The sequence below is a fragment of the Euprymna scolopes genome, chromosome 6, assembly GCF_053919585.1.
Source record: "Euprymna scolopes isolate OS-2025 chromosome 6, ASM5391958v1, whole genome shotgun sequence".
Taxonomy (NCBI): domain Eukaryota; kingdom Metazoa; phylum Mollusca; class Cephalopoda; order Sepiida; family Sepiolidae; genus Euprymna; species Euprymna scolopes.
The window spans coordinates 7,209,048-7,234,657 of record NC_136487.1 but is presented as its reverse complement, the minus strand read 5'-3'; the positions used below and the strand labels follow the sequence as shown (position 1 = coordinate 7,234,657).

The following is a 25,610-nucleotide window of genomic DNA, read 5'->3' as shown; positions in this document are numbered from 1 at the left end:
AAAAACAGAGTTATGCAAAATTTCTGTCGAGAATTGTCTAAAGTTCCGATTTTTTTTGTTTTTTGACTTTCACTTTAATAAGAACGAGAATTTATGAGGTGAATTTATTCGGCACAATATGATTCAACTCAAAAAATAAATAAAAGCTAACGTGAATTAAGATCAAAGTTAAGGTGTTATTGCAGACCCTCACGCCTTTTAAAAAACCTTGTTAAATTTTGTGACATATTTACATTCTATGGAGGTCAGGCGCGAACGAACACCCAATAATTTTATTATACCATATTTCTTCAAGCTGAAACATAATTATCAAAGTATACTTACGCAAATAGATATGAAAAGTTTTTTATTAAAGTTTGTGCCGTATTTCCATGGAGTACAGTGGCGAACGCAGACCCCACAATTTTATTATACCATCCCTATTTAAGTTGAAACATACTTATCAAAGTATTCTTTTGTACATCTATATCAAAAACACTTGTAAACGTTTTTTTTTTTTAATGTTGTATTTCCATACTTTGGGGGCCAAGCGCGAACGCAGACCCCTCAATTTTAATGAACCACCGTTCTGCCAGATCATTCTGGACCCATTCCTTATCTTCGATACATCTTCTATCATTATATGCAATCAGTTTTTAAAATAGTCAACCATATAGGAGCCTGTTCGTGACCACACACATACGCGCACGCGCGCACGCACACACACACACACACAGAGGCGTTCAGCTTTATATATAAATATATAGATATATATATATTACTACTTCATTTAATCACATAAATTAATGTACGAAAATATAATTTTATGTGTAAATTTTCAGAATTTACTTCAACAGTGCCCAATACATAGGTAGAGCTAGGTAGTAACTTACTATCTATCTATCTATCTATCTCTCACTCTGTCTCTCTCTCTCTCTCTCTCTCTCTCTCTATATATATATATATATATATATATATATATATATATATATATATATATATATACTTCAGAATAAAATTATCTACAATCAACTTGTATGGAAACTTGTGATTTAGTTATCTAGGAGTTATAATATTTAAAATGTATTCTTTGTCTGACATTGAATAATAAAAATCATTTGATTTGAAATTTAACCATTTCACTTCATACATTTTTAATTTTGTTGAATGACTGAAATATATATATATATATATATATATATATATATATATATATATATATATTGAAATTTAGGAAGGGTCAGATTTTCTAAGAGGAATGCTCAACAGGAATTTATTCACATTGGATTTGAAGACGACTATGTTATATTCAACGGGAAGCAGAACTGAGTTTTTGGTTAAATAAGTAATATCAGGAACACGTTAGTTTTTTAATAAAGACAAAATCCACTCTTTCTCCCTCCCTCCCTCTCTCTCTCTCTCTCTCTCTCTCTCTCTCTCTCTCTCTCTCTCTCTCTCTCTCTCGCGCGCGCGCGCACGCGCGTGCTCACTCTCCCCCCCCTCCCTCTCTATCTATCTATCTCACTCTCTCTCACTCTCTCTCTCTTCTTCTCTCTAGCTATGAATTTAATTTAATTAAATATTTGTGTTTATGTTCCCTATTGTTTATAATAGACTATACCATTTTTTCTGTTGTTTTTGTTTTTTAGTTAATTGTTTAACCTTTGGAGAGATGGAGAAAGAGAGAGGCGGATGAAAAGAGAAAAAGAGAGAGAAAGTGTAGATAGACACTGCATAAATTAAGAGCGAGGGGTATTCAGATATATTGGGAGAGGATGGGAGTGATAGACAGAAACTTAGTAAAAGATAGGTGACTTGGTGAGTTAATAGCAAATTCCGGCCAATTAGAATAATTTTAATCCATCTATAACATAACTCAATCCCGAAACTAAATAATATGTAATTTACGTGATTAGAAACCTTTGAGAAGCAAACGTTAATTAAACCAGCTTTATTGTAATAATCGGCATAAAAATAAAAATCAACTTTTTAAGATCACCGAAAATGAGCCTTGTCAGTATCAGATATGTGATTCTTTGGAAATACCAGGCGCTGTATGTAGGAAGACGTCGAAACCTCCCTGCAAAAACTGCAAAAACTGCAAAAATCTTACATGAACTCCCTTAATCGAGATATACATACAACTGGAGACCGTTTGTAAATTTAATATTCCCTTGACATTTCCTCCTTCGGAGGAAGTCGTTTCAATCCGTTTAGGGTTGGATACATGCCGCTAACTGGCATGACAATTTACTTAACTTCCGACTCAATACAAATGTCATGAAAATGTTCAATTGCTCTCCCCTGCTCCTTCGACCCTTAATAAACCGTTTTCTTGTCGTTCCCGGCTAATAAAGAAGAAAAAATAATAAATCCATTCGTCACTGGTATGTTATGATGTTTGATAATGTCGCCTTCAGTGCATTGATGTCTTGTGAATCGCCTGACTTCCCATGGAACAACCAACGTCAATCTATTGTTCCCATTGTCATTCACAACCTGAAAACAATCATGTCCATTATTTAAAAAACGACTACGCAATTCAAATAATTTGACATTTTTTTTATTCATGAGAAAGAAGGGATTCATTCTTTAATATAAATACAAAAAATTGCGTCCACTAAATATCTGCGCATTTAACACTGACAATGCTATTTATAACAAGCGTGACCGACAGACAGACGGTGTCTATTACAAGGATTCATGGACGTATCTAAGAATGATATTTCTAACTATGATATTTGTAAATTAAGCGTGGCAGATCAATGAAAATGATATTTATAACTTAAGCGTGACAAACTAATGAAAATGATATTTGTAACTTAAGTGTGACAGGTTGACGAAAATGATATTTGTAACTTAAGTGTGACAGGCCGACAAAAATGATATTACTAACTTAATTGTGACAGACAGGCGTAAATGCTATTTCCAACTTAAGCGTGACTAACTGACGGACATTGTCTTGTATAAGAAGGCATATGCGAATCTAAGAATGATATTTCTTACTTAAATGTTACAGACAGACGTAAAAGATATTTTAAACGTGACAGACAGATGAAAATGATATTTTTAACTTAAGCGTAACAGACCGGCAAAAATGATATTTTGGTGTTCTGCATCGTTGTGTACATATAAAATATTCCTGCTTTTAATGCAACAGAGTGACATGAGGGAGACATTTCCAACTTTTCTAAGAGTTGAGACAAGGAGATAAATACAAAACCAAAATTTCAGAGGATACGTGAAAGATTTATTAAAATTAATTATACATGTTAAAATTAATAAATCAGTCTTAATGTTTTTTAGTAGGCAATTAATATGAAATAAATTTTTACTGAACGAAACATGTAAAAAAAATCATATAGTGAATTATCTCCCCTTCTGTAACTCTTTTAAATTAAAGGTAAAAAATATTTCATAATGTAGAAGCATCGATGTTACTAACTCAAACAAGGCTGATAGATTAAAATATTTAATGTCTATGTGTGACAGTTCGACTAAAACGATAGTTTAATTTAAACATGACAGACTAACAAAAATGATATGTGTAAATTAACGAAAATAATCTATATCTATACTCCTAAAAATTCGTTTTTTGTTTGTTTGTTTGTTTGTTTTTTGTGTTGATGTTCATATTAAAAACCCTCTTTTCTATTAGTATTTATTTGCTTTCCCACCAAAGCAAAATGTGACACGATGTCGTTTTTAAAGTGGGGTTAAACCAAAAAAAAAAAAATCAACTTTTTAAGATCACCGAAAATGAGCCTTGTCAGTATCAGATATGTGATTCTTTGGAAATACCAGGCGCTGTATGTAGGAAGACGTCGAAACCTCCCTGCAAAAACTGCAAAAATCTTACATGAACTCCCCTAATCGAGATATACATACAACTGGAGACCGTTTGTAAATTTAATATTCCCTTGACATTTCCTCCTTCGGAGGAAGTCGGTTCAATCCGTTTAGGGTTGGATACATGCCGCTAACTGGCATGACAATTTACTTAACTTCCGACTCAATACAAATGTCATGAAAATGTTCAATTGCTCTCCCCTGCTCCTTCGACCCTTAATAAACCGTTTTCTTGTCGTTCCCGGCTAATAAAGAAGAAAAAATAAAAGGGAAAAGGGGCACTCTGGTTGGGTCCAAAAATAGTAATTGTCCCAGTATATAGGGTTTCGCCTCCATTGACTGCGACAAATTACCTTAAGTGCAGCATCTGCAGAAAAGATACTACACTTAGATCCTGGTCCGAAGGCCAAGAACAACAGGGAGTATTTATTTGCTCACCCACCGAGCAAATTAGGCACAAGGCCGATTTTTAATGTGAGGAGTGAAGGGGGAATGGGGACCAACTCCCCTGGGAGTAGGGGAGCTGGATAGTGACAATTGGTATGAAGGGTTTCCCCTACATTGACCAAGGTCTTATATGTGGGGTTGCCCTCACATATGGTCTTTGCTTGCAGTATCTGCCGGACAGATACTATACTTTGATCCTGGCCCGAAGGCCAAGAACAACAGGGTATTTATTTGCTCCCTCACCGAGCAAATTAAACACAATGCCGATTTTTAATGTGAGGAGTGAAAGGAAAATTGGGACCAACTCCCCGGGGAAAAGGGGAGCTGGATAGTGACAATTGGTATGTAGGGTTGCCCCTACATTGACCAAGGTCTTATATGTGGGGTTGGTATTTATTTGCTTCCCCACTGAGCAAATTAGGCACAAGACCGTTTTTTATTGTGGAGAAAGAGGGAGGGGGAGGGAAAAGGGAACCAGCTCCCGATGGGTGGGAAATGGGAGCTGGATAGTGACAACTGGTATGAAGGGTTGCCCCTACATTGCCCAAGGTCTTATATGTGGGGTTGCCTCCACATATGGTCTTTGCTTGCAGTATCTGCCAGAACAGATACTACACTTTGATCTTGGCCAAAAGGCAAAGAACATCAGAAAAAAAGCAAAGTATTTATTTGCTCCCCCACCGAGAAAATTAGGCACAAGGCCGATTTTTAATGTGAGGAGTGAAGGGGGAATGGGGACCAACTCCCCTGGGAGTAGGGGAGCTGGATAGTGACAATTGGTATGAAGGGTTTCCCCTACATTGACCAAGGTCTTATATGTGGGGTTGCCCTCACATATGGTCTTTGCTTGCAGTATCTGCCGGACAGATACTATACTTTGATCCTGGCCCGAAGGCCAAGAACAACAGGGTATTTATTTGCTCCCTCACCGAGCAAATTAAACACAATGCCGATTTTTAATGTGAGGAGTGAAAGGAAAATTGGGACCAACTCCCCGGGGAAAAGGGGAGCTGGATAGTGACAATTGGTATGTAGGGTTGCCCCTACATTGACCAAGGTCTTATATGTGGGGTTGGTATTTATTTGCTTCCCCACTGAGCAAATTAGGCACAAGACCGTTTTTTATTGTGGAGAAAGAGGGAGGGGGAGGGAAAAGGGAACCAGCTCCCGATGGGTGGGAAATGGGAGCTGGATAGTGACAACTGGTATGAAGGGTTGCCCCTACATTGCCCAAGGTCTTATATGTGGGGTTGCCTCCACATATGGTCTTTGCTTGCAGTATCTGCCAGAACAGATACTACACTTTGATCTTGGCCAAAAGGCAAAGAACATCAGAAAAAAAGCAAAGTATTTATTTGCTCCCCCACCGAGAAAATTAGGCACAAGGCCGATTTTTTATGTGAGGAGTGAAGGGGAAATGAGGACCAACTCCCCGGGGAGTAGGGGAGCTGGATAGTGACAATTGGTATGAAGGGTTGCCCCTACATTGACCAAGGTCTTATATGTGGGGGAAACCCCACATATGGTCTTTGCTTGCAGTATCTGCCGGAACAGATACTCCCGGCCCGAAGGCCAAGAACAACAGAAAAAAGGCAAGCCGCTTTTCTATTTATTTTAAAAAGAAAATACAATTTTCTTATATCTTGGTTGTGGAATTGCATTCACTAACAAAAGACCTAGCTAATTTGCATATTCTTTTAAACATTCATTTTAATCAATTCCCTATTAGTTGCTTCGGTTTTCTAATGGGATAATCATCTTTAGTTAACTATTACGTGTAATTATATTCATGCAGACATTCTACATGATTTATACTTGCATAATATTTGCGTAAAAGTTTATAGTAAACACAAAATTGTTGCCATATATATTTATGTATACATATATATTTTTGTTTAACAAATTTTGCCTACCAAACTCCTCCTAGAGATTTTGGTCTACAGATATGAAACTTTATATATAATGTATTTGAATCCATGCAAAACTTTACATTTGGGTTTTAGCTGGGAAAAATCGGTGCAAAAGTGTTAAAATTTAAAAAAATGAAATTTGCCAGGTGAAGGTCGAACGCCGGCATTACGAATGCATAACGTAGTAGCTATTGGTTCATGTTTTGATTTTTAGCCTTGCAGAAAACATGTTTTCATAGCCCAGTCATTGACGGCAGAGGCAAAATAAATCGTAAGCTTAACGTTTTGGTTTCGATTCTCGGTGATGGCGCATGAGTCTTTTTTTTATACTTTTTAAATCATTACTATATATTGCATCCAATCTATCTATCTATCTATCTATATATATATATATATATATATATATATATATATATATATATATATATATATATATATATATATGAGTGAAAATGTCTGTCTGTCTTTTCTCTATGGTAGTCAAGGAAAACTATTATACAGAAAAGCATTACTTTACATATTCACACTTAACCAAAGGGCCCTAGCAAAGCCGGACGGAACTACTAGAATTTAATATTTTAGACATGTGTGACAGATAGACGAAAATTATATTTATAAGTTAAGTATAGCAGACAGACGAAAATAATATTTCAAACATACGCCTGCAAATTGACGAAAACGATATTTCTACATTAATCAGGACAGACCGACGAAAATGCTTTTCAAATTGAAACGACCGACCGACACACAAAGCTCCTGATATTAATACGAGGATGCATTATTATTGAACATGTGAACCATACAACTGTTTATATGAAACATGATTGTTTTTTGTTTTTGTTTTTTTGTTTGTTTTTTTTTTCAAATGATTAAATATTCACCTGAAAATAAAAATCAGCAAAGGAGATAACTCTTATTTTAAATCGAAGAATATAATAGGCGTTGTCTACCTTAATTTGCAAATAAATAAAAATAAAATGACTTCACTGCGCCCCGGGTAACGCCGGGTAGGTACAGCTAATTCTTAATAAGAAGGTATCAAATATTTATTGAATATTCCGGTGTTGCCCGGATGTGTAAATCGTGTAACTAGCTGTCAATAGAAACAGAAGTGACTTTTTTTTTTTCTTTTTTTTTTTTTGAAAACGAGGCAAATTGAGCAGAATTGCAAGGTTTACTCTCACAGCCATTCATGGTCGGACCTATGTAAAATGTTTTTTTAATAAACCCGGCCTCCAAACCTATCAAACATATTATTATAATCTACTAGAGTCATTCCAAAACTAAAGTCTCCCATTATTTTTTTACCCATAATGTTGAAGGTCTACAAAGACGAAAGTAGTATTATTAAAACGAGCAACCTTTTGTGCTCTATACGTAGTCACCACTATTCTCAATGCACTTTTGCCAGGAATTCATGATGCACATCCATGACAGGGTTGTTTTCTTTAACTTTACTTCATTCGTTACGCTGCAGTTCCTTGTGGCCAATTCGAATATGTATTTTGGAAGTTTAAAACCTATTTTCTTTTTTTTTCTTCTTTTCTTTTCTTAGGTGTGCAGTCTTACTAATCACTATAGACCACTACTTAGTACTGTATATTAATATGCATATTATATATATATATATATATATATATATATATATATATATACACACATATATTTACACAGTGATCACCACTTATCAAGGCCCGGAAGCCACTCAGGGATAAGGGTTATTGCAAGTACATTACGTTAGTGTGGAGATTTGATGAAGTGTTTACTTAAGGGGGTCGGTTCATTAGGAATTTGTTAACGTTGGACTTAAACACATCCAAGTTGTAGTCCGGTGGGAAGCAGGCAGACGGAACAGAGTTCCACAGGCGTGCAGTTCTAAGAAAGAAGCTTTGTTCATGGAATCCACGTTTTGATTTAGGCACAGATATAGAGTGGGGAAAATTTTTCACAATGGATTCAGCTAGACGCGTGTTTTTCGTGAAAGATTGGCGAGGGGGGACCAGAGATTGGAGCTCAGACGAGTTCAGAATTGCTAATAAAAAAATAATAAACAATCGATCTTACATTTAAAAGCGATAAAAATCGTGCATAAAATTTGACGAAGTATCGTGGCCTGGTAGTTAAACATCAGGCTTTCGTTCGAAATGTTACGAGTTCGATCCTTGCCAGAGGATGTAGCCATGCTGAAGACGGATGATACCCAGAAACACGTGTCCGTGGATAAGTTGTACGCACGAAAAATCTTTGATCAATATTTGAATAAAATATACAAATGGTTAAGCAATAAAAATTAATAATAAAAATAAAAGTCCCAAATAAAAGGAGAGATGTGAATACAAAGGACAGGTAACTCCCTGAAAACGCTCAGGCGAGCGTACCAATTAAATACCACATGATAGCCAATAAAAAAATAAATAAATCAACAATAGATCTTATATATATATATATATATATATATATATATATATATATATATATATATATATATATAAGAACCCCAAGATACAGTATTAAAATTAAGTAACTAAATATAGTGCAGTATATAATATAAAAAAAAATAAAATATATATATATTTGTAGTCATCGACATACAGTCCTGTTTCGTTGCATCATTTGCCAAGAACTTTGCAGCTAATTCTACCCTATGCGATGAAGGCCATCAACTCCCCATATTTCCTTCTATAACACAGAACACGCTAGGTAACATACAAATATCTGTGCATGAGGTCGCCAAGCTAATCAAGAACCTTGATTCCAGTAAAGCAACTGGCCCTGACAGCATCCCAATTATAGTGTTAAAAAACTTCAACCAGAACTTGCACCCATACTTACGAAACTGTTTAAGCGTTGCCTTAAGGAGAAGTGCTTTCCAACACCCTGGAAAACCTCATCAGTTTTCCCTGTATTTAAGAATTCAGGTGAAAAGTCATCTCCCTCTCAGTACAGACCAATAAGTCTCCTGTGAGTCATGAGTAAGCTGCTGGAATCCATATTAAATAGAGAAATAGTCAACCACCTCAACAAAAATAACCTTCTTAGTGACATGCAATATGGTTTCCGTTCTGAAGATCTACAGCAGATGTGCTAACGGTTATATCTCATAGGATTAGTGAATCTCTTGACAAAGGCTTCCTTTCTAGGGCAATTGCTCTTGACATATCAAAGGCCTTCGACAAGGTATGGCATAAAGTCCTACTTCACAAGATTTCCAGCTACGGTATCACTGCAAATGTTTTCTCAATCATTAAATCATTTCTCTCCGATAGGCTCATAAGAGTAGTGGTTGATGGTCAGAAATCAGAGGCCCACAGTATTAATGCTGGAGTCCCTCAAGGGTCCATCCTGGGCCCAACTCTTTTCCTAATCTACATCAATGATCTCCCTAAACACATACTTAAATCATTCGTTGACATCTATGCTGATGACACGACCATCTACGGCAACACATCAAAGGCTGTAAATGACAAAGTTCTCTCTGATTCTCTCTCCTCTGATCTCGAGCACTTGGTTCAGTGGGGAAGAGGTGGCTGGTTACCTTTAATGCATCCAAAACCAAGCTCCTATCCCCATCTGGCATCAATTGTGATGGATGCCTCTCATCTAGGAGAAGCCCCATGTTTTGACAAGCTTCTGTGTTTGACCTTTACTCCTGATCTGAAATGGAACACATACATCAAGTCTGTTGCGAAGGTCGCTGGAAAGATGGTGGGATCCTTCTACCGCTCCAGAAGATATCTCACTAATGATGCAATTCTCTATCTATATAAAAACCAAGTTCGCCCAAGGATGGAATACTGCTGCCATATCTGGGCAGGAGCTGCTAAAAACAGCCTATCATGCCTTGACAGAGTACAAAATAGACACCGTGGCTTAGTAGGGGATGCCCTTTTCTCTTCCCTGCAACCTCTCTCCCATAGAAGAGATGTTGCGAGCCTATCTTTGTTTTATCGTTATTTCCATGGCAGGTGCTCGTCTGAGCTCCAATCTCTAGTCCCCCCTCGCAAATTTTTTACGAAAAAAATCCGTCTAGCTGAAACCACTGTCAAAAATTTTCCCCACTCTTTATCTGTGCCTAAATCAAAACGCAGATTCCATGAACAAAGCTTCTTTCTCAGAACTGCACGCCTGTGGAACTCCGTTCCGTCTGCTTGCTTCCCACCTGACTAAAACCTGGATGTCTTCAAGTCCAACGTTAACAAATTCCTGATGAACCGCCCCCTTAAGTAGACATTTTTATTAAACCCCCAAACAAACGTACTGTACTTGCAATAACCCTTATCCCTAAGTGGCTTCCGGGCCTTGATGTGGTGATCACCTTGTAAAAGAAAAAACAATCACAACTCATCAGTGCCGCTAGACTAGCATCTCTGCCAAACCAATGATTGAACCTAGAACCGTCGTGTTGACAGTCGGCAGTTCTCCCACTCGACCATGGAATCGACGCCCGTAAATAACTCTTCGGAATGTCTATTTAAATAGACACCCCCACCGCTTTTATAGTGCTCAAATCGCCTGTTCGTAAACAAACAAACAACGAGCTTTGCATTTTCAGCCAATTAAGTAGCGAGATTATTTTCGACAGTGCTCTACCCAAAGAGGGGGCTTAAAATATATTTGTAGTCATCGACATACGGTCCTGTTTCGTTGTATCACAACTCATCAGTGCCGCTAGACTAGCATCTCTCCCAAGCCAAGGATTGAACCTAGAACCGTCGTGTTGACAGTAAGCAGTTCTCCCATTCGACTATGGAATCGACGCCCGTAAATAACTCGTCGGAATGTCTATTTAAATAGACACCCGCCACCACTTTTATAGTGCTCAAATCGCCTGTTCATAAACAAACAAACAACGAGTTTCAAATATATATATATATATATATATATATATATATATATATATATATATATATATATATATATATATATATATATATAACAATACAACTACATTTTAAATTCCAAAGTTTTATTCATCTTATTTTCTATCACTTTCAAAAGTCCCATATATTTTTATAGCAGCTGTTTCGTTACGTAGAAGCAATCAGTTATTAGCATATCAATACTGAATATATTCATCGTACACTCGTTAGTACAGTAGAAAATATCATAAGAAAGTATAAAAAGAAATGGAAGACCGAGAAAAATAAATGCTTCAAGGTGGATCAGCAGAAATGTGCACCACCCCTCAAAAAAACTCTTAATTACTCGTTCTAAAATTAAAACTGATATTGAGAAATTACTGGAATTAATGTAAGGAAGGATACCATTACCAGGGCTCTATATCTTACAGGCTTTCATTCAAGATCAGTAAGACAAGTGCCTTTACTTAAAAACCAAGCATCTCAAAGACCGATTAAAGTTTGTCGAAACTTAGGGAAAGTAAATAAATTTGGGAAAAGGTAATCTGGTTGGATGAACTATTCAGAAGGAATATAACGACAAGTGTTTGGCAGAAAAAATGGCACTGCCTTCAACAAGCACAATATCACCCCACAGTAGTTTGGGTGGGGATTTCATTATGATATGGAGTGCTATTCATCTAAGAGCACTGGTGAGCTACAAATTATGCATGGTAGAAGGAATGGTAGCATGTAGAGGGAGATTCTAGAAAAGAACTTCAAGAAATCTGCAATTCTTTTAGGACATGGTTAGAATTTTGTGCTTCAACACAATAATGCCCCGAAACATACAGCAAAACTTACAGAGAAATGATTTGAAAATAATGGCCAAGTTTCCCGACTTGAATCCAATTGAGAATTTGTGGAATACTTTGAAAGTTAAAGTTCATAAGCCAAATCCGCAAAATATCAAGCAATTAAATTGAATCATGCAAAGAATTGGAACAAATAACGGTGGATTGGCAAAAGTGCATTTAGAATGGTGGTGACTATACGGAAAAATGAATTGCGGTTTACTAAAGGTTTCTCGTTTTAATGTTCTCAGTCCCGTCTTCGTAGCTCTTCAACATGATGACTTTAAAAAAATAGGAGGCTTTACTTTTGGAACGACCCTCGTTTTCGAGCGTCAAGTTGCTTACATTTCTAATAGCAAAAGACATTTTGCTCTTGTTTATCGATTATCTTCGATAACTGAAGACCATAGTCAAGAATCGATGCTATCTGTCACGAGCCACGCCGCCGAGACACTGTTCCCCGTAATAACTCTCAGTCACTATTTCAAGTGAATTCTGAAAAATATATATATGCATATATATGCGTATATATATATATGTGAGTGTGTACGTATGTATGTGTGTGCGTGTGCGTGTGTGTGTGTGTGTGTGTGTGTGTGTGTGCGTGTGTGTGTGTGTGTGTGTGTGTGTGTGTGTGTGTGTGTGTGTGTGTGTGTGTGTGTGTGTGTGTGTGTGTGTGTGTGTGTGTAACGACGATGATTATAATTTCACTAAAACGTTTATATTAAAAGATTGTTCATAAAAAAAGCAATGGTCATGTTAATACTATAACGTTCGTTTTATTTATGTCAAAACTATGGTTATATAAGTACTAAAACGGCGGTTATGTTCATACCAAAACGATAGCTATGTTCATACAAGATGGCGGCTATTTTCACATTAAAACGATGGTAATGTTCGTATCAAACAATGGTTATGTTTATATCAGAACGATAATTATGCTTATCTTAAAATGTCACTAATTATCAAAACGATGGTTATTTTCACTTTTAATTTACTTGCGTTACGCACTACTTTTATCATATCTGTTCAAATTATAATAGTACTAAATATATGTGGAAAATCGTTTTTTAAGGTTTGACCAAAATCCAGTTCATGGCTGTCATATCAAAGAACCTACTGTTGATTTTATATGTCGAGCCTTTCGGCTTGTGTGGTAATAAAACTTCTCAAATATTGATGTTATGCTGTGAAAGGTGTTAACTTTGGTTAACATCGCCTGTTCTTTCTTTTATCGGATTATTTCAATAATCGATTATCGATACTTATCGAATACATTCCGATGAATAAAAAACTATCTAAGACCACTGTCAGGCACATAAAGTACCTTCGTGTGAAATTTCGTAAAAAGTCGGCCCAACTGTTTTCGAGTAAATAGGGAACGAATTCACACACAAACAAAGTTCCTTTTATATAATAGTAGAGGTAGTGATATAGTTTTTTTATTGTTATTCCATGTTTATACACATGTAATATTTTATATAATATATTGTGCATTGATTTTTCAGTATCAACCTCAACAGTGCTCAATATATGAGTAAAACTTTGTAGTAAAGTATGAAAATATATTTATTGTAATTAAACTACATAGAGGCGGTCGCATTTTATCTCGACAGTGGAATAATTGCACTTTGCCATACAAGATACTATGAGCATAAAATTTAGACGCGTTTGGATAGTTTAATTAAATAAATAACTAAATAAATATATTTATACATGTTTAATATATGTTTAATCTAAAAATGTAGAGAAAGCCAGCTTGGACAATTTTTCAAAAGTTTCACAACTTACTGATAGGACCTTTTCTTGTAAACAAAATGAATGCCTGCGGCGTTAACAAGAAAGGTCCTATCAGAAGGTTGTGAAACTTTTGAAACATTTTTCTACGCGCCGATGAAGCCCAAGTTGTGCAAATTAATTAATCGTGCAATGCTTAGTTTGATCTTTATTAGTTTCGTGTCTTTGATCCATTGCCACATTTTATCTAGGTATATTGCCCACGTACTTCTTTCTTTTATCATATTTACTATATAATTTTGTTTCAAAGAGTTTTCTGGTTCATTTCTCTTTCATATTTTTTTATTTGATGGTGACGACTACTAGAACTCTCAGATATGTGTATGTAACATGTTTATGGCATCTCTTATCAGTTGGTCAGATGCATGTCTTTAATACTTTTCTCTTTTTTCCTCTCCAGTAGTGCGCATGTTTGCATTCTAAATTCCATTTGTATGTCTTGGTTGAAGATTCTGGTTGTATTATTAGATTTTCTAGTTGCGTTTTTTCTGCTCACACACACACACATGCATGTGACATAGCTCACGTTATAACTAGAGCATAGACACATATGAGAAAAAAACTAATTTTCTCATAAAGATTATATATGAATAAAATACAGTAGTCATATAAAAAATAATCCAATTAAATTTTAATTTAAAAAATAACTAAAACAACACGTGCGTACACACATACATACACCCACATCTAAGCATACTGAAGTCTAAATACCTCTCAGATTGTAATATTTACTTGGAGTTAAGTTATATAAATTTTTAATTATCTGATGTGCAAAATGATTTCTCGAAGTTTGTCATCGAAAGCTTTGAATCTGATAAATCAATATTTTATTTTGACTAGTCGTCTTTTTCTTTTTATCCCTGTATAAGTTCTTTTAATTATAAAGCTATTATTCGATTTCATCCTTTTCAAAATATACTTTATCTGGCTAGGTTTTGGTTAATTCTTCTATCAATATTTCGTATTTTTCCACCGTGTATATCTTTTAAGAATGGCATTTTAATTACTAGATATTAAAATTATCGACATTAAAGAGTGTCTTCACATTATAGCTTTTGGGTTCGATAAAAACGAGAAAAAAATCACAGTATACATTCATTCTATTATTCTCATATCATCCAAATCTATCAATGTATGAAAACATTGTTATTTAGTGTTTCGTCTTTTCACCCATAGAGTCAATATTTACGGTTTTCCTTGATCTTGTCTATTGTGACTATTATATAGTTTGTTTTGACCGCGTCGTTTTGCGCGAGTGTCAGTAGCGATCTTATCTCTCTGTTTAAGTGTCGTTTTCGTCGTCATGTTCATGTGTTTGTGCACGCTACTCCTTTTGTCAGTCTTCAGGTAATTCATGTAACTGCTTCTTTTTATATTAGTCTTTTTAGTATTTATCTTTACAGTTTCATTGCTCTTTTTGACATTTTGACAGTACTTTTTGTAGTGTTAATCAGCCTTTCTTCGTCTAATAGACCGCCTTTGCTTATTTTAGCTTTTTTTCTAGTTCTTTTCATCGTCAAAGTAGTTTTCTATACGTAACATGTCTCTATTCTTTTTCTTTTACATGTTACAGTGCATTGTTTCATCGTCGATAGTTTTCTGGGTCTTTAGTCCATGTTCTTTTGTCTAGTCTATAAAGGGCCACAAGTATTTCACTAGGTACGTGCTCCAGGTGTTTATTTCTTTTATGCTTACTAAACAATCTTTTTTTCAAGGTTCTTTCTTGTTCTCATGCATTTTCTCTTTCATATTTTTTTATTTGATGGTGTCGGCATGTTTTCCAATTGCCCGCATTTCTTATCGGTTGGCCAGTGACGTGTCTCCCACTCTCTTTAGTTTCCCCCCTTTCACCTCCACTCTTTTCCTTTAACACTGGTCATCATCAGAGATTGCTCACTGATAAAAATCGATAGTGTTCGCTGGAGTTTGGGTGACAAGTCTTCTTAGATATCCAATACTTCCCATCTCTTTCGATAATCTTTGAAAATGTATTTGCATTATCGAAACAGCCGCTTGTCATCTCGCTGGCAACGATCATTGATCTTCACTGGAATTTTGGGTGGCAACAAGCCTCCTCACGATCTGTCTTATTCGCACTCATCCAGCAGAGGTCTGGTTAGTGTTTTTTCTCCTCAGTTTTTCTATCTTCCTTGAACGTTGACGATTAATTTGCCTGCACCTTCATGTTCCACAGAATTTTGTTCGTTACGTCACCGTGTCGTCATGTTTTACACCGGGTTCTTTTTTTTTTCACTCAAGAACGGGCTTTTACACCAAAGCTATTGAGCATAGTCAAAGAGTCAATAGATGGAAAGCACCTGGCGTAGGGTGTTTGCTGTGCCAAGCAGAACTGACTTCTGGAGTACGGTGACGCTGTACTTGATTCCCAGGGAGTTCAACTGTTTCTCAAGATGATGGAACCACTTGTTCGTCATTTGGGTTCCAAAATTCGGCACAATCTCCAATGCCGATTTACACATACTTTATCATGGCGATTACTATCATCATCATCATCATCATCATCGTCGTCGTCGTTGTTGTTGTTGTTGTTGTTGTTGTTGCTGTTGCTGATGCTGCTGCTGCTGATGATGATGATGATGATGATGATGATGATGATGATGATGATGATGATGATGATGTCATGATGATGATGATGATGATGATGATGATGATGATGATGATGATTGATTTATTTTTTTTTTTTTTTTTTTTTTTTTTCTAAATGGTTACAGGGCCTAAAAGCTGGTGACAGAATCCTTGAAGTAAATGGACATGATTTTTCTCGAATTACCCATGATGCGGCTGTAAAAATTATGCTAATGTCGTCAGAACTTGGACTTCTTGTCGAATCACACGGTAAGAATCATTTTAAGTTTCAAATTGTTTGTTTATATATTTTTATCCGTTCAGTTAATTAATTATGAATTATAACTTGACTATTTATTCAATCTGATTATATAGGATGAAGACAATAAAATTACGTGCAACTAATTTTTATATTTAAATAGATATTGAATTATAAGCAGATAAATAGAATATCATATTAAATGGGGATTATAGAAACTCTTGCACTACCCTCGTAGTTTAGTCGAAGTTCTTTTATAGTTAACGAGCACGCCACCCGATGTTGCTCGGGCGTAAAATACGCTTAAATATGATATTTTAATTTATACAAATTTCGTACTTAAAGTTTTAAAAAAGGGAACGACTGTATTCAACTGTAATATGTACATCATAAGTATAATTATATATTAACATTAATATTAATCAGCTAAAATATATAGTTATGTGAATAATTCATTAGGCCACTAACGTTTAAAATGAAATAAATAGTTTACGTTTTTTGAAAAAAGTTTAGGATGTAATGAATAATTAACGAAATAATGTCAGTTATATTATTCATTGTAAATGCTAACATTTAAAAAAAAACTTACGTGTGTAAATAAATTAGTGTCCGTATAATATTACTTTAGTAAATTCTAACGTTTCAAAAATTACGTATAAAAATAGATGATTAAAGTATAAAAATACAATAAATTAGGCTCGATGAGGTGACCATTAAAACCTACGTTAAACGATTATGAAAAGTATAATTATGGTAAGATAACTACATTACGATTAAAGATAAATAAAATAAAAAATAAAAACGTAGGTTAATTTATTTTAAACGTTAGTGGCCTAATGAATTATTCACATAACTATATATTTTAACTGATTAATATTAATGTTAATATATAATTATACTTATGATGTACATATTACAGTTGAATACAGCCGTTCCCTTTTTTTTAAATCTTGGGTTCCTATTCTACACAACTTACCTACTGAACTAGGAATTTACTGATAATATTGAAACTCTACTTGAAACTCTTGATGCACTATGAATTAAAGAAAATAATAAAAAATAAATTAATTAATATAATTAACATAATGGATGATCACATTTTAATGCATATACTTTCTCTTTAGGTCCTGTCTCCCCCTTTACACTTAAATATGATGTAGTCCTAGTTATAAATAGGCAATGTTTGAGTTGAAACAGCCAGAGTTATCCTTGGCCTGACGAAGCGATTTCCTTACTGGGTTTTCGCTGAAACATGTATGCTTATGTGTAGCCATTTGTTTGTAAACTAAATTCACTTATTTTGGCTCTGTCTAAACATTGAGCACTCTTTTGGGCGACACACGTATATATTTTGTTTTAAACAAACAAATAATTACTGCCAATGTAATATATATATATATATTCGTCTGTAATACATATATATATGTGTGTGTGTGTGTGTGTGTGTGTGTGTGTGTGTGTGTGTGTGTGTGTGTGTGTGTGTGTGTATTACGGACGAAGTTTTGTATAAGCAATATCGCTTGAAGAGGTCCCTAGTTACTTGTAACTGGCTGCCCGAAACATGCTCATGACTGTGTAGCGACATATTAATGCTTCTGTAAAACAAATGAAAAGTATATATTGCCCTACTTCGGTATTGAGCACTCTTGTATTAACCTCGTACAAACTTCATTGGTTATTTTACCTTTGGAAAACCTTAACCTGGACAGATAGATAGATAGATAGATAGATAGATAGATAGATAGATAGATAAGGATAGTTTTGTCTCAAGATAGAATACAAGGTTAAACCCAGAATTCCAACTTCCAACGCAGATCCTCCACTACAAGGTCTCCTTCTCCAACATCAGCTGTTTACATTCCAACCTTCCAGCGGTTGAAACCCAACTACAGGAGACCTAACCACACTTATTGTTGCTATGCAAAACTGACATTGAACCAACTATTTCCCTAGGTGAGTTCGTGATTAAAGGATACTCTAACTTAACATCAAAATTTAACCCCAAGATCGCCATGGGCATTAAATATGTGCCTACATGTGGTAGGGACATCTCCAGAGAACACCCTAAATTGCCGTTTATGTGCTTGCGGGTTGATCACAGCACTGTGTTCATATTTACCTTGTATCGCCTCTACAACAACGTAGTTTACTATCTTTAATAGCATATCTGAGAAAATTAACCAGATCCTGTCTGCTTATCCCTTGGCTAACATTCACGTCTGTGGTAACTTCAATGGCCACAATGTGGAATGGTTAGTTCACTCCAACAAGACACATACCGAGGGGATATTCTGTCACGATTTCACCATTGCTTATGACCTCACTCAGATTGTTCAGGAACCCACCTATCTTCCCAACACTGGCGGTCAGTATGCAAGTCTCCTAGAGCTTTTGTTATATATAGCAGGACAACGCCAAAGGTATTGATAGTCGACGATTCTTATTTAAAGAGAAAATTATTTATGTTAAAATTTTTAATAAATCAAAAAATGTAGAAAATAAACAATAACAGATTGACCTCTACGTAAAAGTCGTTAGACTCTTACGTAGAGGTCATCATAAAGGGACGTGGACATAAGTAGAGTTTTGGGAAAAAATACGATGATTTGAGCAGTCAGAGATCGGAAGTGAGAGAGTGGATCAAGTCGGACGGTGATGACTTCCGGTAGAGGGGATGCGTTAGTCTAGGACGAGCAGCAGCTTTCCAATGGGGAAACATCGGAAATGAAGGTTGTTGAAAACACAGCTCGAGATTTGTTGATCTATTAGGATGAATCTTCTTTGCAGCTGTTCCCGAAGATCCATCAAACAAGATCAGGAATGGATCAGGTATGTTTCTCAGATTGTCTCGATGTTACAACGCCAGAGAACTATTATTTATCCTTTTTGTTGTGATATATCTTTCTTTAGATAATCATAACACGGGTCATTCACTTAGGGTTAATACAAAGGTTTATTTACAAAGGGAATACAAGTCTGTCTCTCGCGGTGTCTTGAAACTCTCTAATGCTCGGAGGAGTATATCTACATTGTCGGTATATTATTGTACGAAGGGGTGCAAGGTCATTCCATTATAACACCTTCCTCTAAGCTAAATTCTTTCCTAGAATTTGGCTTTACAATTTAGTTCATTTTGAGTTTGAACCAAAACGTTCAACCCTTTTCCTTTTTATTTCACTTCTTCTTACAGTTTGCATTTGGGAATTCTTCGATTTTGGAGAGTGATTAATTTTCGGGGTTACTGATATTTCCCTTGGTATTTCCTTGCTGTTTGGAGGTTCAATTTGGAAAATGTCACTTCTATTGGTAGCTCTCGGTTTTCAACCATTTCTCTGTATCTTAGTCTCAATTGGTTTATATGTCTTTTATTGGAAAATGTTTGTCCTTTTATGATATGGACCATTTCTTTTTGAGGCTATTCCACCTTCCCAAAAACTCTTTTCTGTCCGATAGCTTTTAAAGAAAACTTTATCACCGTCCTTATACGTCTTGTACTTTGCGTTATCTTAATTTGTTTCTCTTTTTTCTCAGAATTAATCGGTCAAACACCGAACGTAATTTTCTGGCAAACATTATTTCAGCTAGTGATAAATTTGCATTAGCATTCTGGTTTGGGGTTTTCCTATAAATTGTTAGGAATTTTGGAATACTCTTTTCTTCAGTGTCGATGTTGTTATTCTTTTTCAATGCTCTTTTGAAGGTATCGACAAAACTTTCTGCTTGCCCGTTAGACCGCGGGTTATAAGTTAGTGTTGTGATATGTTCCATGGCCAGTGACTTATGGTAGTCCTTAAATTCTTGTCCTGTGAACATGGTAGCATTGTCACTAATAATTGTTTTTGGTACTTCGAAACGACCAAATACCTCGTCTAATACGTTTATAGTGTTTGTAGCTGTGGGGTGGTATTATTTATAAATTTTCGGCCATTTTTAAAATCTATCCACGATTACCAGGTAATAATATCCTTTCAGTAGTCTTGCGTAATCTATATGGACGCGTGTACAGGATGCATCTGTTTTCGTCAAAAAAAAAAGAAATTCTGGTCTTTTTCTCTCTTACTTTCCCTCTCTGTCCTGCTCCAACCAAGTCTACCGACCTGCTCCACAAATCCAAAAACCTCAACATGACAAATCTCAAAAAAAAACACGAATAAACCTAGAACCCCATCCTCCAACATAGACCTCTACTACTAGGTCTCCTTCTCCAACATCAGGGATCTACGTTCCAACCTTCCAGAGGTTGAAACACAATTACAGGAGACGAAACCGGACATATTCTTTCTAAGTGAAAATGGCATAGGGCCGACCACTTCCCTAGACGGATTCATAATTAAAGGATACTCTAACTTAACATCTAAATCTGACCCCCAAGATCATCATGGGCATGGAATCAAAGATGGCTTTCCATGTGGTAGGGATATCTCCAGAGAAGACCCTAATTTACCTTATATGTGCATCCGGGTTGCACTAGCTTACACCACTGCATTTATATTTGCCCTCTATCGCCCCCACAACATCTTTAAGAGCATATCTGAGAAAATTGACCACATCCTGTCTGCTCATCCCTCGTCTAACATTCATATTTGCGGTGACTTCAATGTCCATAATGTGGAATGGCTGACCCACTCAAATAAAACCGATGACGAGGGGAGGTTCTGTCATGATTTTGCCACTGCCTATGATCTCACTCAGATTGTTCACGAACCCACCCGTGTGCCCGATACTACCGGTCAGTATGCAAGCCTTCTAGACCTTTTCCTCACAACTTCCCCTGAGCTATGTTCATGTTCCGTTCTATCTCCTCTGGGATCCTCCGACCACTCTGTTGTAGCAGTTAAGATACAAATGAAATGTAATAAGTCTTCAGACGTACCTCTCCACCGTACTGTATATCAATACTCTATGGCTAACTGGGATAGTTTCCGTACATTCATATCTGACCTACCTCTGCATTCCATGTTTAAAAAGGCTGTGTCCTCTATAGTATCAGACCTGACCGAATGGTTAATTGTTTTTTTGTTTTTTTTTATTTATTACATTTTCACCCCAAACAAGGCAAATTGCCACTTTGGTGTAGGGGGCTACTATCAGGGGCAACAACTACTGGGGTACTATGTAGGGATTTGGACAGCAAGATGTCGGTTCACATTACACTTGAACTTCTGCACGTCAGTACTGTTGGGGAAGCAGGGACCTGGAATGGAATTCCAGAGTCTAGCGGTTCTGGGGAAGAAACTATTGGAGTAAAAAGATCTTTTACATCTAGGGATCTCTACAGTGTGGGGTTGGGATTTAGCAGTCTGTCGGGTTTGTCGAGGGTGCTCACGTCGTGGGAGCACAAGTGATTGCAGTTCGTCAGAGCATTTACCACTAAAATACTTGTAGAAAAGGCAGAGAATGCAACATTTCGTCGATGGGACAGAGGCTGAAGCTTAGATGCCAGTTCAGGGCCTATCAGGTTTGCGACTCTCTTTTGAACCTTGTCAAGGAGCGAGAGACTAATAGCAGATGCACCAGCCCAGACGTGACAACAATACTCCATACATGGGCGAATAGTGGCCTTGTAGAGGTACAAGATACTTTCGGGTGTTAGTAGTTGTCTAGCACGGTAGAGAGAGCCCACCTTTCTTGCAGCGGCCCTGGCAATGACTTCAATGTAATTGTTCCAACTCCTGTTTCCTATGAACGTCAGGCCAAGCAGTTTGAAAGATGTACTCTCAGATAAAGAGTCGTTGGCCATTGCTATAGGTGGTAGAGAGGTTTTCTTGTAATTATTGAATGAAACTAGTTTAGTCTTGGCAGCATTGAACGCGACCAACCACTTTTGTCCCCATTCCACCACAGATTGGAGGTCTTCCTCTAGTGTTTCTGCCATTTCTTTAGAAATGAGTTCATTCGTCTTCCTGTCGTGCCTGCCATAGAGTGTAGCGTCATCAGCATATATACCCATCTCAGGGGCAATTTTGTCGGGGAAGTCATTTATGAATATCAGGAACAATAGAGGTCCAAGGATAGAACCCTGAGGCACCCCCGCATTTATATCATATTGTTTAGATGTATGACCGTCGAGGACAACCTGGATTTTTCTCTTATCTAAGAAGGATTTAATTATGTTAAGTATTCTACCAGTGATACCGTATGATCTTATTTTCCTGAGGAGACCCTCATGCTATACCTTGTCAAAAGCCTTAGATATATCTAGAGCTACCGCTCTGCCCTCCTTCGCTTTGTCCAGTGAATGGTATATACGTTCAGAGATTACAGTTAGGATGTCTGCTGTGAAACGGGCTTGTCTAAATCCATATTGTTGGTCAGTCAGAAGTTTAGCATCTGTAAGGTGATGGACTAGAGCATGGTTAATTAAGGTCTCAAATATGGCAAAAAGTGGGAGGAGGCTAATTGGGCAATAATTTGATGGGTCAGTCCTTTCACCAGAATTCTTGAATACTGGTACAACAGAAGCAGTTTTCTAGAAGCCCTAAAACAAGCTTCATTAAGGCATTTATTGTAGAGTTTGGAGAGAACTGGAGCTACTTCGGCTGAGCACTTTTTTAATAGCACAACTGGGATGAGATCGGGTCCACATGCTTTTGAAGTGTCAAGGTTTTTTATGATAGCATGCACCTGAGCAGGGGTGATTTTCAGATCGTCTAGCGTGGCGTCTGTCAGGTAGGGGGTGGTTAGAAGGGTCCAGTGTGGAGTTTGAGGCAAACCGACTGGCAAGCATGTTAGCCTTGTCGGTTGCTGAGGAGACAACCTCGTGATTGTTGGTTAGTGGGGGAATTGTTGATTGCCCATTATTTGCTACATTGTTGTAGATTTTCCAGAAGTCTCGAGTTCCTAGTTTTTGTGCTTCGATGTGCTTTTCAGTGGTTTCCATAAATTCTCTCTTAGCTGTCGCTATTTCTTTCTTCACGTTATTTCTAGCTTCTATATACTTCAGTCTGTTTGAACTAGACTTATGTTGGTTAAACCTACGGTATGCATGCTGCTTTTGAGCAATGGCAGTTGCGCAAGTCGACGTAAACCATTGGGGAGAGTGGGGCTTAGTATAAAATTTCCGCATGGGAACATGCGCTTCGATTGCAGTTTTGAACCAGTCAGTGGTCTCGTTTGCACACTGTTCAGCAGGGAGAGAAAAAATATTTCTCCATGGGGCATCTCTGATTAGTTCCCTGATTGCCTTCCAGTCAGCCTTTTCATAATATCTCGTTGTTTTGAGCACTGGCTCTTCAGTTTTGGGTCTAGAGTTTAGGGCGATTTCAACCATTATTACTGCATGATCAGCGGTCCCGAGTGGGCTGTGGGCCTTTGTTATGCAGTCATCGGGAATTGTAGGCATAGACCGATTCATACCATCCAAAAAATTCCAACAAAAACCTAACAGCCAGCCATGGTTCTGAATTCTGAATGTGCTGCTGCCATCGCACACAGAAATCACTTTTTCCATAGCTACCAACGTAATAGATGTACTGAGACTAAAGCTGCTTTTAGGACTGCCAGCAACCAATGTAAAGGAGTAATAAAAATGCAAGAGAGTTTATATGCTCAATCCGTTAAATCTAAAGTAGCTGAGCAGCGGCTTGGTTCCTACCAGTTCTGGCAAATAGCAAACAGGATCTTGAACAGAAGCGTGCATTCTATCCCAATTATCATCAATGGACCTGAGGTCATCTCGTCAGCATCAGCCAGACTATTTGCTAAGAACTTTGCAGCTAATTCTACTCTATGCGACAAAGGCCATCAACTCCCCATATTTCCTCCTATAACAGACAACATGCTATGCAACATACAAATATCTGTGCGTGAGGTCGCCAAGTTAATCAAGAACCTTGATTCCAGTAAAACAACGGGCCCTGACGGCATTCCAGTTATAGTGCTGAAAAAGCTTCAACCTGAACTTGCCCCCATACTTACAAAACTGTTTAAGCATTGCCATAAGGAGAAGTGCTTTCCAACACCCTGGAAAACCTCATCAGTATGCTCTGTATTTAAGAATTCAGGTGAAAAGTCATCTCCCTCTCAGTACAGACCAATAAGTCTCCTGTGTGTCATGAGTAATTTGTTCGAATCCATATTAAATAAAGAAGTAGTCAACCACCTCAACAGAAACAACCTTCTTAGTGACATGCAATATGGTTTCCGTTATGCTAGCGGTTATATCTCATAGGATTAGTGAATCTATCGACAAAGGTTTCCTTTCTAGGGCAATTGCTCTTGACATATCAAAGTCCTTCGATAAGGTATGGCATAAGGGCCTACTTCACAAGATTTCCAGCTACGGTATCACTGCAAATGTTTTCTCAATCATTAAATCATTTCTCTCTGATAAGCTCATAAGAGTAGTGGTTGATGGGCAGAAATCAGAAGCCCATAGTATTAATGCTGGAGTCCATCAGGGGTCTATCCTGGACCAACTCTCTTCCTGATCTACATCAATGATCTCCCAAAACTTAAATCATTCGTTGACATCTATGCTGATGACACGACCATCTATGGCAACACATCAACGGCTGTAAATGACAAAGTTCTGTCTGATTCTCTCTCCTCTGATCTTGAGCATGTGGTACAGTATGGGAAGAGGTGGCTGGTTACTTTTAATGCATCCAAAACCAAGCTTCTATCTTTACATCATCAACGCTCTGATCTCCACCTGGCATCAATTGAAATGAATGGCTCTCGTCTTGAGGAGGCTCCATATTTTGCCAAGCTTCTTGGTTTGACCTTTACTCCTGATCTGAAATCGAACACGTACATCAGGTCTGTTGCCAAGGACGCTGGGAAAATGGTGGAATCCTTCTACCGCTCCAGAAGATAGCTCACTACTTATGCAATTCTCTATCTGTATAAAAGCCAAGTACGTCCAAGGATGGAGTACTGCTGCCACATCTGGGCAGGAGCTGCAAAAACAGCCTATCCTGCCTTGACAGAGTACAAAATAGACTTTGTGGCTTAGTGGAAGGTGCCCTTTTCTCTTCCCTGTAGCCTCTCTCGCACAGAAGAGACGTTGCGAGCCTATCTTTGTTTTATCGTTATTTCCATGGCAAGTGCTCGTCTGAGCTCCAATCTCTCGTCCCCCCCCCCGCGCCAA

The 25,610-nt window shown here is 37.1% G+C and overlaps 1 protein-coding gene across 4 annotated transcripts in view; it reads left to right on the top strand.

The window, feature by feature from the left end:
• Positions 1 to 25,610, top strand: part of LOC145277484 (uncharacterized) — a 351,446-nt gene that overhangs the window by 300,474 nt on the left and 25,362 nt on the right. For all 4 annotated transcript variants that reach the window (XM_080128864.1, XM_080128865.1, XM_080128863.1 and 1 more), the window contains exon 3: positions 16,407 to 16,530. In XM_080128864.1, coding sequence (XP_079984990.1) covers positions 16,407 to 16,530 — 124 coding nt within the window. The remainder of the gene's footprint in view (positions 1 to 16,406; positions 16,531 to 25,610) is intronic.